Source organism: Dipodomys merriami, unplaced genomic scaffold (genome assembly GCF_024711535.1).
Source record: "Dipodomys merriami isolate MVZ:Mamm:240054 unplaced genomic scaffold, mDipMer1.0.p SCAF_19, whole genome shotgun sequence".
Lineage (NCBI taxonomy): Eukaryota > Metazoa > Chordata > Mammalia > Rodentia > Heteromyidae > Dipodomys > Dipodomys merriami.
The window spans coordinates 15751837-15768509 of record NW_027203270.1 but is presented as its reverse complement, the minus strand read 5'-3'; the positions used below and the strand labels follow the sequence as shown (position 1 = coordinate 15768509).

The 16673-nt window shown below is 48.7% G+C and overlaps 1 protein-coding gene across 1 annotated transcript; it reads left to right on the top strand.

Annotated features, from left to right (window-relative positions):
- The first annotated feature begins 13112 nt into the window (after nt 1-13112).
- Nucleotides 13113-16141, top strand: Tlcd2 (TLC domain containing 2). Its single transcript, XM_070026893.1, is given in 7 exon segments — nt 13113-13119; nt 13300-13358; nt 13473-13802; nt 14010-14124; nt 15547-15598; nt 15600-15784; nt 16122-16141. Coding segments are annotated over 7 exon segments (768 nt in total).
- The last annotated feature ends 532 nt before the right edge of the window (nt 16142-16673 follow it).

The following is a 16673-nucleotide window of genomic DNA, read 5'->3' as shown; positions in this document are numbered from 1 at the left end:
CATGAGTCTGGAGTTCTGTTGTGGGACTTGATCTCTGGGTCTGAGAGCTATCCCTGAGTTCTTCAGCCTCAAGGCAAGCGCTGTACCACTTGAGCCACAGCTCTACTTCTGATTTTCTGGTGGTTAATTGCAGATAAGAGTCTCATGGCCTTTCCAGCCCAGGCTGGCTTTGAACTGCCATCCTCAGATCTCAGGTTCCTGAGTAGCTAGGATTAAAGGCATGAGCCACCAGCACCAAGCAGCCTGGAGTTTTGTCATGGGGCCTGAACTCTGGGCCTGGGTGCTGTTCTTCAGCTCTTCAGCTCAAGGCTAGCACTCTACCACTGGAGCCACAGTGCAACTTCCGGCTTTTTCTGCTTATGTGGTGCTGAGGAATTGAACCCAGGGCCTCATGAATGCAAGGCAAGCACTCTACCACTGAGCCACCTTCCCAGCCCCTCTGGAGTTTTTTTTTTTTTTTTTGGTCGGTCATGGGGCTTGAACTCTGGGCCTGGGCGCTGTCCTTCAGCTCTTCAGCTCAAGGCTAGCACTCTACCACTTGAGCCACAGCGCCACTTCCGGTTTTCTGGTGGTTTATTGGAGATAGGAGTCTCACGGTCTCTCCTGCCCGGGCTGGCTTTGAACCGCGATCCTCAGATCTCAGCCTCCTGAGTAGCTAGGATTACAGGCGTGAGCCACCAGTGCCCAGCTCCCTCTGGAGTTCTTAAGAACAAATATTCTCCCAAGACTTTCCAAAATCTACCTCTTAAAGCCGGGCGCTGGTGGCTCACGCCTGTAATCCTAGCTACTCAGGAGGCTGAGATCTGAGGATCGCGGTTCAAAGCCAACCGGGGCAGGAAAGACCGCGAGACTCCTATCTCCAATAAACCACCAGAAAACCGGAAGTGGCGCTGTAGCTCAAGTGGTAGAGCGCTCGCCTTGAGCTGAAGAGCTGAGGGACAGCGCCCAGGCCCAGAGTTCAAGCCCCACGACCTACCAAAAAAAAAAAAAATCTACCTCTTAAGTGTCATAGGGCTAGCCAATGTGGTCTGATCAGGGCACAATCCACTGTGGCTTAGGGTAGAGTGTGACACAGGATAGGGAACAGAAACCAGGGAGCTGGCACTGAAACTACAGGACTCCTTCAAGGAGGTCTCAGTTTTGGCTCATGTGCAGGAGAGACAGGCCATTGTCTGTAATGAAACCATTTTTTAAATTTTATTTTTGGTAAAAGTTTGGTACAGAGATGGAGGTTAAAGACACAAGAAAAAAAAAACAAAAGGGATGGGTACAGGTAGCTCGTGCCTGTAATAATATGATCTGAGGATCACAGTTCAAAACCAGACCAGGCACAAGAGTCTGTTAGACTCTATCTCCGGTTAACCAGCAAAAAGCTAGAAATGTGGTTTGACTAGTAGAGCTCCAGCCTTGAGTGGAAAAGGTAAGGGATAGCATTTACACCTTGAGTTTAAGCTCTAGTGCTAGCACAAAAAGAAAAGAAAAAAGTTTAATTTAAAAAAAGATAGGAATAACTCAGCAGTGGCAGAGTCCATCTGTTTTTTTCTTTTGGACAGCACTAAGGTATGAACTTGGCCTTGGGCTTGCTAAGCAAGCATTCTGCCACTTGTACAATGCTCCCCAGTGTGTTTCCTATTTCTTTAAAGGCAGCTGGAGCCCATGATGTTCTTGGTCACAAGACCTTATGCAGTCATAACTTACAATTACTATTTAAGACACAGTTAGCAGGAACCAGCCTTCTGCTCAGTACTTTGCAATTTTGTATACATTGTTTTGTTTAATTTTCACCACTACTGTTTTAATAAACCTTTTTTTTCAAAAAAATTTTGGTGATGGTACTGGGGATTGACCTAAGAACTTCATGCTTGGACAAGCATTCTGCCACTTGAGCCACCACCCCCAAGTCCTCAGTAAACTGCTTTTATGCCCATTTTTGGATAAGGAATAACTATTTTTGGTAAAGTTACTCAAGGTCATGTAAGAAGCTAAGAAAAAGTTGAGCCAGGATTCAAACCCAGGCCTAGTCATTCTGAAACTCGTGCTTCTAGACTCCTTGACTGTGTTCTTATGGTTCTTTCACCTAGGAAATGAGATGGCCTATGACAGTTCCCTATTCCTGACTTTCATATGAGAACTTAAAAACGGAAGACAAGTTTTTATTTGGTTTTATTTAGTGCCAGTACTGGAGCTTAAACTCTGGGCATTGATTCTGTCTCTTAGCTTTTTCACTCAAGGCTGGCATTCTACCATTTGAGCCACTGCTCTACTTCCAGCTTTTTCTTTTTCCTCTTTCTTTCTTTCATTCTTTCCTTTCTTTCTTTCTTGCTTGCTTGCTTGCTTTCTTGCTTTTTGTGGTTAATTGGAGATAAAAAGACTTTCCTGCCTGAGCTGACTTTGAATCACAACCCTCAGATCTCAACCTCCTGAGTAACTAGGATTATAGACATGAGCCAAGGTTATATGGTTCATTATTATTATTATGATTATTGTTGTTGTTGTTGTTGTTTCTTGGTGCTGGAAATCTGACCCAGGAGAGAACCTACTTTTCCTGTTTGTTTTGTTTTTAAAAAGTCTTACTGTATAGTCCAGGCTGATCTTTTTTTTTTTTTTTTTTCTGTCGGTCCTGGGGCTTGAACTCTGGGTTTGGGAGCTGTCCCTCAGCTCTTCAGGTTGACTCGAGCACTCTACTGCTTGAGTCACAGAGCCACTTCCGGTTTTATAGTGGTTTATTGGAGATAAGAATCTCACTGCCTTTCCTGCCCCAACTGGCTTTGAACGCAACCAAGCTGATCTTAAACTTGAGATCTTCCTACCTCTACCTCCTAACTCTGAGATTACAAGTGTGAGCCACTACAACCAGCTGAAAGGACTATCTTAACCAATAAAATTGGGTCTGCCTAATCTTTGGCTATGGTCTCAGTTACCAAGACTAAGCACTTTTTTTTTTTTTCTCTCTACAAGTTTGTTGTGTGCCCTGCCCTCTAGTGGTGGTAAAATATACTACAGTACTGACCTTGAGTGTATTTAAGTTTACTACTTAACTTTTTTTTTCCTGCTTAGAATTGAGATGTCTTTGCAGTTCTGAGCTCTTCCCAGCCCCATCACACCTTTCTTGATATGAACTCTTTCCTTTCCCTTTCTTTTCTTTTCTTTTCTTTTTTTTTTTTTATAGTGCCAAGGACTGTTCAAACCCAGGACCCAAGTGCAAGCTAGCATGGCAACTATTCTATTAAGCTCCCCCTTCCCAAGTACTTTTCAATTTTAGGGCATTCTGCTGATTAAATAGGCTGGACAGAATGAGATCCAAGAATATGAACTTTTTTTTTGTCAGTCGTGGGGCTTGAACTCAGGGCCTGGATGCTGTTTCTTAGCTCTTTTTTGGTCAAGGCTTGTGCTCTACCACTTTGAACCACAGTGCCACTTCTGGTTTTCTGATGATTAATTGGAGATAAGAATCTCAGACTTGGGCTGGGAAGGTGGCTCAGTGGTAGAGCGCTTGCCTTGCATGCCTGAGGCCCTGGGTTCAATTCCTCAGCACCACATAAGCAAAAAGAAAAAAGCCAGAAGTGGCGCTGTGGCTCAAGTGGTAGAGCACTAGCCTTGAGCTGAAGAGCTGAGGAACAGCGCCCAAGCCCAGAGTTCAGGCCCCATGACCGGACCCAAAAAAAAAAAAAAAAAGAATCTCAGACTTTCCTGCCTGGGCTGGCTTTGAACTGTGATCCTCATATCTCTGCCTCCTGAGTAGCTAGAATTACAGGAATGAGCCACTGGCACCAGGCAGAATATGAACTTTTATCTAGCACCGCAGATGTTTCTGATGCAGGATTGGGGTACATCTAGAAAAATAATGGTCTAGGCAGCAGGTCAGTGATTGAAGGTATAGTATGCACAAGGTACTGGATTCAATCCCTATTACTACCACTACTATTAATAATAACAATAATTATAGTAGTTCTCCCAAATTTACTACTTTCTCACCCCAAAGCGCTCTTCTTAAATACCAACTCAAGCACTTTGGGCTTTAGGGAATCCAGAATCCAAACTCAATGTTGGGTTCCAGGAAGTCATATCTTGGGGCTACAGCTGCTTTTTGGGCAGCTAGCCCATGCTGTGATTAGCTTTGACTAAACTGGCAGGGGGAAAGATGAAGAAAGTTAAGGTTCAGTGCATCCAACCAAGTTAGTATGCCAGTATTTTCAACCAATCACTTTAAATCACTACAGAAAACCAAGAATTTATTATTCACCTTATGTTGTAGGTGACAAAAGTATATTCCATAAGCTCAAAGAGCAGGAATTTTAGCCTAAATTTGAGTTTGCCTAACTCAGTAGCTCTCAACTGGGGAAGATTTGAACCCCAGAGGACATTTTTTTTTTTTTTTTGGTCGGTCGTGGGGCTTGAACTCTGGGCCTGGGCACTGTCCCTCAGCTCTTCGGCTCAAGGCGAGCACTCTACCACTTGAGCTACAACGCCACTTCCGGTTTTCTGGTGGTTTATTGGAGATAGGAAGTCTCACGGTCTCTCCTGCCCGGGCTGGCTTTGAACCGCGATCCTCAGATCTCAGCTTCCTGAGTAGCTGGGATTACAGGCGTGAGCCACCATTGCCCGGCCCCAGAGGACATTTGAGGACACTTGGTTATCCTAATTGGGGAGCTGCTACTTGCATGGTATTGAACTTCTTACTATGCATACAGTAACCCTCCCACAAGAAAATGTCTGGCTCAAAATGTCACAGTGTAGAGATTGAGAAATCCTGTTCTCTAAACCTGTGCTTTTATCCCGGAATGGTTGAAAGGTTAGGGAACAGAACAAATGGAGGAGGGCTACCCCAAGGGCCTTGAGTGAGTAGGAAATGAGATGTTTCTGCTAAGGAATAATGGAGAATGGAGCAGCTGGTTGAGACTTCTCTTTCTCCCAAGCTTGGCCAAGGCCCTGCTCAATTTCTCCCAACCTTGCCAAGTCAGTTCTGGGACTTCACACTAAGCTCGTCCTGGAGTGACCCTGACTCCCAGCTCAGGGCTGAGGCAATATATTTACCTGAGGCTTTTCCTACAGGACTTTCTTTTCAAAGCCCTTAGCTTAAAAGGACCAGTGTGTTCTACTAAATCCCTAGGTAGCAAAACAGCCTTCTCAGTAGAGGGGAGGGTAGTAGTGCTAAAAACAAAAGATGGGGCAGCCAACAGACCAGGTGGTCACTGGACAAAGGTCTTAGAACAGTCAAGTTGGACAAAGCCAGGATCCCCTCAGCAAGCTACTCAATGGAGAGCAAAGCAACTTGAGCAGGGAGTAAGGGGACAGCTGGCTTTGGAAACTGGGTTTTAACACCAAAATAAGGTTTGCTTTTCACAGCCTTCCCTCTTCCCTAGGCTTGGGGCTCAGGCTCCCGGTGCCATCTCCAGCTCCCTCCTGGAGCACCCACACACCCAGCTGGCCACCATTGCAAGCCTCCCCAGTACTGGCCTCCCCACTAGGCCAGAGAGGGACGGGTCTGAGCTGACAGAAGGAGACCGGAAATACCTCTGCTTCCAAACTCTGAACCTCTGAAGAATTAACAAGCAGATGGGGGTGAAGGGAAGTGACAGTCTTGAAAGGGTAGGGTTTAGAGGATGCTTCGTAAATTATGTCCCCCATACTTGGGGTTCCACTTCCTTCCGTTACTACCCAAGGGAGGGGGGGTGGATAAGGGGGTGGAGGAGGGCAGGCAAGGAGGATGTGGTAACAGCTGATTCGTCCCCCTAGGTCACACTTTCCAACAATCAGCTGTTACTGGGGCAAAGGCAGGAAGTCTCCTTAAAGGTACAATGTTCTGAACACAGATTCAGAACTCTTGAATTCTTAGAGCTCCAAGAAGCTATAGCAATCACCTAGCAATCTTCTACTTAACACTGAATGAACTGTCTCAGTATCCATATTCATCTCAGTCTCAGTATCCATATTCATCTCAGTCTCAGTTATCTTTACTCTCACTGTGGGACTTACAGAAAAGTCATAAATCCTCATCCATACTTTACTCTTTGGAGGTAGTGGTGAAGTGGGCAAGTGGAAGAGGTGGGCTAGGTCCCAGGCTGCCCCTTTAAATCAAGAATTCAGCAGCTTTTGCCAAGTCATTGGGTTCATTTCAGTTTTTACCCATCCCCCAGCCCTTAGTCTTTGATTGGTCCCTGGAGACGGAGCACCCTCCTCATTGGTATCCGTCATTGAAATCTCTTCCCTAAGTAGGCCTAAATCTGGGAAGGACCTGACCGAATGGGGTTAATGAAAGGGTGGGACTTCTGGCCACCTGCGCTTGTGCATGCCTCATCTAATTTCTAACCTAGGTTCTATCCCCCCTTCCCCCCCCCCCCCGCCACCCCCTCCCCGGATTCTATCTGATGAATCTTGCTAGGAAGCTGCCCTTTAGAGGCAACGTTTACCAGAAAAGACTCCTGTAATTAGAAAGCTTCCGCTCCAAGAGGGAGGACTAGGTCTCTCTGTTGATAGGGCTGTATGAGCTAGCCTTTCTCCAAAAGCCCTTGGAGTTCGCCTCCAATCAAAGTGTCTCGCTGCCCCGGGGGGCTAATTTCCATTTTCATTCTGTTCACCCCAGCTGCAAGGACTGCTCCATCTTTTCTGAGAGAGCTTTAGCCTCCCTTGTGGAGGCCAGAGAGCCCTCCTCTCTTGTTCCCTCCCGGGATGTTTGAGGGTGCCTAACTGTGGCAACACCAGCTCCAAAAAGAAGAGACTGTATCCCTTTAAGGACTTCCCCGGGATGGAATCAGAGATCAGTTTAAAAATGCCAACTCACAAAGCGTGCTGCATTCTGGGAGCAAGAGTGTAAGGCCAGGAACTACACTGACCAGTGTGCACTGCAAATACACACGCTTTTTAACTTCCTTCTGCTCATTAGACCCGGCTTTTGACGTAGCGCTCTCCTAAGCAAGTGGCATAGGCTGGGCCTCACCTTTTCATTTATTGGCCAGCTCGTGAGTTGGTGGGCGTGGCTTAGCTCAACTCCGCTAAGGAAAAGAATGGTCTCCTTGTCAGTCACAGCGAAGTCGTTCCGAGGGGCGGAACCAGAGAGGAGTGCTGGAGCCCCCGAGTGGGTGTGGTCACGTTGTCCAGCACTAGGCGGTGATTGGCTCTAAGAGGTGCTAACGTAGCTTGTGCGTCACGACGCCGCCAGCTGATCGGAGACTGGAGCCGGTGTGTGCTGGGCACTGGGAAGAGACAGCGCCGCCGGTCGTGGGGATCGGACGCTGTGATTTGCTCCCCTATCCTCAGCAACCCCCATAGCCCAGCACCAGGTGGGTGTGCTCTGGGGACCTGGTCATACAGGGAGAATTGTAGTAACTGGGTGATGGAGAAAAGTAGGGTCCTGGCGGCCACACCCTGCCCTTCTGGGGGAGGGGAGAGGGGGCGGCGGGGGCTGAGGCGCCCCGGGGGAGTGGGGCCTGGGTGGGCTGAAGTAGTGTGTGTGGAGGTTTAAAGAAAAAGTCCAGGACAGGGGTCGTGGTGGAAGGTCTGGAGGAGTAGCTGGGAGGAAGATGAGGGGCCGGAGGGTCGGGGGCGGCTAACCCCTTCGTCCTCTGGTCTGAGGGTGTGGGAAGCGACCATCTAGCCTGGAGAGGATCTGGACTAGCGAGTAGTAGGGAGGTGCTTTGCCTCTGCTGGCACTCACTGGGTCAAGGCCAGTTCCGATCCCTGGCAGGGAAGGGGTCGCTGGGCGGGCCGGTCCCTCCTCTCGTTCCCTCTGGGGATGTTATGTAAGGGGGGAGGGGAAAGGAGTAGGGGGCGGCGGAGCGGGGGCCTTATGCAACTCAAAGGTTAGGGTTTCACTGCGGTTGGGTGGGGGGGGGGTGAAGGGAAGCAGGCAGGAGGAGGGCCGGGAAACCCTAGCCCCTACCCAGAGCCCCCCTCCCCCGCTACCGGCCGTCTTGGACGGAGAGGTCACCTTTGCACCTCCCCCCCACACCCCAGCCTGTCTGTGGTTGAGGCCCCTAGCCCAGGCCCTAACCGCCTGGGAAGCCGGCTGGCTGGGTGGGGCGCCTGGGTTAGTCATCGCTGGGCTCCCTCTCTCCCCACCTCTCGGCCAACTCTTGGCCCCTCCCCATGGCCTCGGCTAGGCTGTCGCCCCCACCTCCTTCTGGCCCTGGTTCCAGCCTCCAACTCATTTGGCCTGTCATCCTGGCTGTCACACTGGGCTAGAAGCTGTTAGGGTGCCAGAGGGTTGATGGAGCAGCTGGTCAGAGGGTCAGTGCCCTGGGCCCACCCCGCCCTGCGACCAAGGACACCTGCTTGGCCCAAACTCTGAATAGCCGCTGGATCTCGTGGGATGAACAGAGCCATCTCGGGCAAAGGGGAGTGGGACAGAGTTGGCACTGGTCACCTAGAAGGAAGATACCAAAAAGTTCATGCCTCCCAAGAGGCTTTCGGAATTTGAAGAACCCCACCCCCACCCTAATCTTTCTATCCTCTTGTGTGTAGAAAATGCCAAGGCAAAATCGGCCTTAGCCCCTCAACCTGGCACAGGCCATGCCCTTGGACTGAAGTGTCAGTGCAGACCCGCCCTCTCCAGCTCACAGCCCTCCAGCCTGCCACGCCCCCAGCCCCCTCCTTGGGCCATGCTGCAGGGCCCGGCTTTTCCTGCTGATTCATGCGTTGGAACTGTGGGGGCGGGGCTTGGAACTTGGAACAAAGTTCAGACATGGAGGGGCCGGCAGACAGCCTGGAATTCATACCAGATGTACCCGGAATGTGCAAGCGGAATGCCTGGCATCTGAGAGTTCTGAGGAAGCTGCCCAACCACCCTGCCCATACCCCCCTCCCCTACAGCCTTCAGTGGGCTGTCCTCTCCCTCACAGACCTGGGAGCCTCTGCTGACCTTCCAAACTCTAGAGCTCCCTTTCTCTCTCCCCATTCTAGCCACACAGGCCCCCTTGCTCTCCTTCCAGCTCAGTTCCCTGGGAACAAATTACTTGAGCTGATCACTGAACTCACATTTCTGGACCCGAAGTACAATTTCTCACCTGGGACCCGGATGACTGGTGGAGTGTAACCAGGGTCGTAGGTCCTTCCCACTCTGAAAAGCAAAGAGGCTGGAGCCTCAGGTAGGCTGCTTGTAAAGAGGGGCAAGAGAAGTACATTTTAGAGCTTCCTCTAAGAGCTCCTGCAAGACCCATGAGACGAGCCCCTTAGGACCAGTTGAAAGTCTTTCGAGACTGGGCTTCAGTGACCAGTGTGACAGTGTTAGATCTTTCCTGTTTTTCTTTCCCTTCCCATTAGGAGCCTGTGCCTCCCACATCCTCACCTGGCTGAGCCGCAGTAGTTCTTCAGTGGCAAGCTTTATGTCCTGACCCAGCTAAAGCTGCCAGTTGAAGAACTGTTGCCCTCTGCCCCTGGCTTCGAGGAGGAAGAGGAAGAGAAGGAGCTGCTTTTCCTAGCATCTGGAAGGTGACAAGTGGGGACTGGGAAGGTCTGAACAGCTCAAGTGATCGATCATACCTTTTGGGAAGGGGTTGAAGAACCTTCACCCGGAATGACCAAACAAGTTTTAGAGTTACAGATTTTAGAGTTATTGGCTGAATTGGGGAATAGGTAGATTGAAGTATCCAAGGTTAGTTGGTTTTAGTGTGGCAATGCAAAGAGAGAGAGAAGGAAATTCTGTCTAACCCTTTACCCATATTTCCTCCCACTTTGCTTATCTCTCATTCTACCCTAATTTTCCTTACCAGGCAAAGGCCAAAAGTGAGTGTACTCTTAAGGAGAAAAGTGACACTGAAATTCTGATCATAGTCATTCTTGTATTTTCTTAGACTGGCTCAGATTCTAGATTTAGGTGTACTTACTATATGAGACCCTTATACCTGCCTGTTTCTCTACCTATGAAGTGGGGAATCCCCTGGGCCTGTGGATAGGAAGATAGTGACTTTCTGCATAAGTTATTGGTCCTCCCCTGTTCCTACCACAGCACCAGTGGCTGGGACATGGTTGAGGGGGGAAGACCAGGGTGAGACCAGTATAAAGGGCCACTAAATGTTCACTGACTGCATTGACTTCTCACCAATCAGGGTGACCCAAGGCTTCTGTCCCTCAAAGTAGAGACTGCAACTCTGAGTCCTAGCTGCTTCTGCTGTTTCCTCTCTCAGTTTACATTTCAGAATAGTGAGACAGAGTCAATTTAGGCCTGTAAAGCCAGCAAATTGTCCCCTCCAGCATGGAGTGTGGGATGTGATCACTTTTGGTTATCAAGCAGTATAAATCTGCCACCTTTAGCTCCCAATCCATTCTTATTTTTGTGCTTGGGCTCAGGTGGTTCAGTGTGGCCCAGTCTCTCTAATGGATGATGGTCAAATTCAGGGGTTATAGGAATGTATTTGTTGGGTGGAAGGAGATAAATAAATGGAGATTGTATTCTCCATTTATTAGAAACTGAAAGATAGGAGAGTGTAGACCATTCAATCCTACCCCTCTACAGCCTAAGCTCCGGGTAGGATGTGTGTGGTACTATAGTGGAGTGGGTGTGGGTAGACTCAGTCTACTCATAGGCTTGAACAAAGATCACTCTGTCCCTGGACATTGCCTCTGTCCTCTCTTACCCTCATTGCTTCACTGGCCACAATGTATTTCTCCAGTGCTGGGTATGTGGCTCTGCTATCTACCCAACATGGAGCAGGAATAAAGAATGGCAACTTGGCAATACAGAGGCAGTCAGAAGATCAGTGAAGGATCTGGTCTGGAGGCTCTCTGGAAATCAGGAAGAAGGACTTCTAAAGGCCTGACCACCTAAGGAGAAGGGAGCACAGCCAGTCTCCATCAAGGACAAACTTCCTTCCATTTCTCTCCAGTCCTGCCTCCTTCAGAGATGTGGCAGCATAGTAAAGTGTCCTGTGGCTTTGCCTCCTTCTGCCTCCAACCCACCCTGTAATTTTTGTATAAGCAGCCTCAAGAAGTCATGAGCCAGCTGTGAAAGGACATACATAGGAAATTCATAAAAGAAATGCAAATGTATAAAACCATAAAAAAGCATTCTTCATTAGTAATTAAAGGAAGACAGATATTACTAGAATCATTTCTCCCTTAGCATGCTATGACAGAAATAAATAAGATCCAGTACTGGCAAAAGAACACTGCCATACATTGCATGTAGGAATCTAAACTAGTACAGCATCCTGGATGGAAGTTTTATAATATATATCAATCAAACACCCTATGAGCTAGGATGTAGCTCAGTGTCAAAGTGCTTGCCTAGCAAATACAACATCCTGGGTTCAATCCTCAGAACGCCTCCCCCCAAAATACACTTAACCCCCTCCAAAAAAAAATCCCAAAAGGTTCTATGTTCCTTTGACCTAATAATTCTGCTTGGGAACTTATCTTAAGAAAATAATTAAGGTTTTTACTGTAAAATGTTTGTCTCAGGGTTGCCATAAAGAAAAATGCAGCAACTGCTTGGGCATTCATTCTTTTCTGCTGTAATGAAAATTTGCAATCAGGGATTGCTTAAGTAAATTATTGTATATGCAACCAGATGGTGGAGTACTGTGCAACCATTAAAAGTCAGTAGAAGACATTTGACTGGAAAGAAAAGAAAAATGCTCTTGGAATATTAAAAAGGTTATAAAAATAGTGTGTATTTTTTTTGAGACAGGATCTTGCTTTGTAGTCTATGTTGTCCTCAAATTCACCAGCTTCGTCTTCATGCTTTTGCTTCCTGAGTGTGGGAATTACAGTCATATACTACCATACCTGGCTATATTTTATTATCTTAATTTTGCTTTTAAACAAAATTTGTATTTAAAGTATGAGTGTGAAGTTGAATATATAGACTATATATTTTAGACACACTGAAGACATATTCAAGAATGAAAATAGTGCCGGGCGCTGGTGGCTCACGCCTGTAATCCTAGCTACTCAGGAGGCTGAGATCTGAGGATCGTGGTTCAAAGCCAGCCCGGGCAGGAGAGACCGGGAGACTCCTATCTCCAATAAACCACCAGAAAACCGGAAGTGGCGCTGTAGCTCAAGTGGTAGAGCGCTCGCCTTGAGCTGAAGAGCTGAGGGACAGTGCCCAGGCCCAGAGTTCAAGCCCCACGGCCGACAAAAAAAAAGAATGAAAATAGTGGTTATCTTTCAATGATGGAATTACAATTTTTCTCTTTAATTTTTCTGTAATTTCCAAGTTTTCTACACTAATTGTGCATTAATTTCATGTAATAAAATGTGAAGATGAATGTACTTTCTTTTTGAACTTTAGAAAGTGAATGTAGATGAAGGAAGAGCTGTGCCCAGTTCCTTGTTGAGAATGCTTGGTTGGGCTGCCTATTGGTTTATGATTTGTTGGGTGGATGTGGTGGTGCTAGGGATCAAACCAGAGCCTTGTACATACTAGGTGAACCTGAGCTACATGCTTAGCCCTGTGAACTTCAGGAATATGTGAACTTTAGGAGTATGTGGAATCTACCGCTCTGCATACAGAAAGCAACTCCCTGACTTGCTGGCTGTCAGCCAGTTGAAGGGGTGTGGAGTGGAGTAAGAAGGAAGGAAAACTGAAAAACGTGTCACTCCCCCAGGGATGAAGGCTATGGGATTTTCCTCTCAAGGCTGAAGGAACCTAGATCCTAGCAGTCCTGCACCCTAGGTTTCTCTCTCTCTCTCTCTCTCTCTCTCTCTCTCTCTCTCTCTCTCTCTCTCTCTCTCTCTCTCTCTCTCTCTCTCTCTCTCTCTCTCTCTCTCTCTCTCTCTCTCTCTCTCTCCTCTCTCTCTCTCTTCTGAGTCTGCCCTAACGTTGAGGTGACCCGTGTCATCTCTCCTTGCCCTAATGCTTTTCAAGACTACTAGAGTCTTTTCTTCCTAATAAGGATTTTCAGTAGAGCCAAAAATAAAAGGAAGAGGAGGGGCTGTGGCCGCAGTGGGTTGCTTCTTAACAATTAGGGCACTTGATTGGAAAGTACGAGGGTATAAGGTCAAGACTCCTGGAGTTACAAGTTTGCGAACGGCCTGGAAAACCAAGTGAGACAAAAGGTGTGGCATAAAGCAAGTGAGGCGCCGCCTCCCGCGGTGAAGGAGAGGTGGAAAGGTCTAGTCCAGTGAGGTTGGCAGCGCTGGCTGCAACCTTCAGGGCTGTGGCTGTGGGGGGAATGGCCGGTGGGGGAGAGACGAGCTAGCAGGGAGGAGGAGGTGAGAGTTAGTGGGGCGGGGCTCCCAGGAGTGCCTGGTAAGATTGGACTGGGGACCCATTTCTGAAACTCCGAGAGGCTCAGAACCCTGGAGATGAAGAAAAACTCTGTTGACGTTCTGGAAGTGCTCCCCCCCCCTCCGAGATAGGTGGCACCCCCTCGGTTGCATCCCTCGGCGTCCAGGAGCCCCCAAGCTGCTATCGCAGGGTTGGGCAGGACGCGGTCGGTTGCCGGGGTTCCTTGGGCGGTGGCTCCACCGCTGCTCCAATCACGGCCCGGCTACGGCGTAGGGGCGTGGCCAAGCCGGGAAAGTTATAGCAGATTCGGCGGGCGGGGCGGCCAGAGAGCGCCGGGAACCGGAGAGCCAGACCTGTGACCCCGCCCGAGGCCTTGGGGCCCCAGAGCTCTGGGGTTACAGAGAAAGATCCGGACCTAACTGAGCCGTCTGGCCATGCGCACTCTGGGCCCGACCCCCCCTTCGCTGTGTTTCGGGGGGCTGCACTGCGGGCTACCGCTGTTGCCCACGCCGGGATTCCGCTGTTGCCCACGCTGGGATCTGCCGCTCAGGATCGTTGGAATTGGCGGAACCTCTGTGTCCTGCAGATGGACAACCTGCTCACCAGGGCCGGGATGCGGCTCCGGTGCTCAAGAGCCTGAAGGTTGGAGAAGCACCAGAGTGAGGACGAGGGGGTGGAAGGCTGAGGTTAGAACAGGCCACAGCCCCTTTGAAATTCATAACAATTCCAAAGGCTAACCTGGGGGCGTGGATGCCTGGAGAGAGCCTAGTCTGGGTCTTGGAGAGACTCTCCATAGCTCCCGCTTCCCCCCTCCCTCCTCAGGCTGTCGTTTTATCCTTAGGTGGACACTGATCCCATTTATAGCCACCCACCCACTCTGGGCACTGCTACTAACAGTAGGGTTTGTGAGTCGGAAAGAAGGAACAGTGAGGGCAACCGTGGAACTAGAATCACAGGTAGGGATCAAAGGTTTCTGGAGGTTTACTAGGGAGGAACTAAAGAACTTTGTGGGGAGAGGGAACCACAAACAAATGAACAAACAAAAAGAACTAGAGAAAGAGAGGCTTGAGATTCCTTCCTAGACTGTGCACCAGCTCTGGAAAGCCTACTATCCCCACCCCTCCATACTCAAAAGGTTACTTCCTGACTGATAGAGTTGGCATGCAGTAGAACTAGACTTTGGGTCAGGCTTGGGTCCCTCTCTAGCACCCTATGGTGACGAAACTCTGAAGGGAGAAAGCAAACAAGGAGGAGAGACATGCCAAACCTGGCATCCCAACCTCTCTTTAGCCCTTTGTCCTCTGACTTCCTACAGGTTCTCTGAGTACAGCTGGATTTTGTAAAAAAAAAAAAAAAAAAATTATTGTAAGGATACTGTACCGAGGGGTTACAATGACAAGAATAAGGTATTGAATACATTTCTTAACAGCTGGATTCATACCCACCCAAACTTGCACTGAACTAGGAGGAAGGAGGCTGACTGCTAGCCACAGCTGGAGTCTAAGCACTGCCCAAGGAGTTTGGATCCCTTTGTGATCGAGTCCACCTGATAACAGAAACATTGAGTATGGCACTTTTCTTTTTTTTTTTTTTTTTTTTTTTTTTTTTTTTTGTCGGTCGTGGGGCTTGAACTCTGGGCCTGGGCGCTATCCCTCAGCTCTTCAGCTCAAGGCGAGTGCTCTACCACTTGAGCTACAGCACCACTTCCGGTTTTCTGGTGGTTTATTGGAGATAGGAGTCTCACGGTCTCTCCTGCCCGGGCTGGCTTTGAACCGCGATCCTCAGATCTCAGCCTCCTGAGTAGCTAGGATTACAGGCGTGAGCCACCAGCGCCCGGCGAGTATGGCACTTTTCTAAGGAGAAGTCTGGTATGGAGTGTGGGGATGGAACACAAAAGCCCAAGAATAGCAGTTGAGTGGTACTGTGTAGATGCTGCAGCCCCAGGATGAGAATCCCCCTGGCCAAAATAAGGGGAAACATAAAGGTCAGGTCAGGCTTTTTGGAGTCTCACAAAATGATTGGGAGCACTTTATTATAAGAACTGAGATAGCCGGGCGCTGGTGGCTCACGCCTGTAATCCTAGCTACTCAGGAGGCTGAGATCTGAGGATCGCGGTTCAAAGCCAGCCCGGGCAGGAGAGACCGTGAGACTCCTATCTCCAATAAACCACCAGAAAACCGGAAGTGGCGCTGTAGCTCAAGTGGTAGAGCACTCGCCTTGAGCTGAAGAGCTGAGGGACAGCGCCCAGACCCAGAGTTCAAGCCCCACAACCGACCAAAAAAAAAAAAAACAACAACAAAAAATAAGAACTGAGATAGTGGAATGGATGCAAATGATGGCAGGTTTTCTGATCTTGAGCCCTACTTCCAGGTAGTGAGCTAACCTTGGAACTGGTGTTCTGTCTGGCTACTCTGTGGGCTTCTCTATGGTGTCTGCTCCTGGAGCTGAACTCTGCATTCCTGTACCTGCAAAAGCTTCTGCTGATTGCTTCCCAGGACCCATCCCTGGCCTTCAGCTTAGTCACTTGTTCACTCTGGTCCTCTTCCATCTGCTTGGTGCTTCTGGTTATTCTGACAGCACTACCAGGTACCTCTGAGCTGTTTGTTCTTGGTGAAAGTAAGCGTGGTCACTGTGGGTGTGACAAATACCAAATTAGATGTTCACATTCTAGTTAGTGATATTCTGTGTCTTATGTCCATTTGTCCTTGGACCCAAGGAAATTAGGAGGAACAGGATATGTTGTGATGGGGAGCTGGTCAGCAAAAACAATTCCATTCTCAGCCTAAAAGACTAAAGCAAAGTGGTAGACTCCTCTTCTGCCTGCCTTGGTGGAGGTGTGGCCAGAATAAGGAGATAGTGATCAGCATCCACAGCCAGCCATGGGAGAAAGAGCCAAACTAGATTATCAGGATCTCAGGTCTCTGTCACCTAATTCCTCTCTTTTTCCTTCTAGTATCCAAGAAGAAATCCTGATGTTGGTGGCTGGGTGGAAACCTGGGTTCACTGAATTCTATCAGATGACCATATTTTCCGTAAAAAAAGAACTCAGGAGGTAATATCCTGGTCTGTCAATTAAAGGGTAGCTAGAGGCATGAAGATAGAAAGAACTGCCAGGAAAAACAGAGAGCCTTTGCTCTAGCATTGGGGCAGATGAGAGAAGGAGGGGTCCCAGTGAGATAAGAGAGATGATGTAGCATGGAGTGGGTGGAGCCAAAGAGAAGAGATACCTCACTTAGGACCAAATTCTGGCAGCAGGAAGAGGGCACAAGAGACATATCTGTGGCCAGTAGGGATAGGATGAGAGTTGCCAAGTGACAGAAGAGCCCAGGAGACTGCATTGCTGCTAATACTTCTGGTTCTGAAAGCTATACTTAAGTTTGTACTTAACCCATCTGCTGTGTCCAGCAGATGTTAAATGTTTTTGTATTTTCTGACCTTTCAAAGAAAATTATTCTGAGCCAGGCATTAGTGGCTGAGATCTTAGGATAGAGGTTCAAAGCCAACC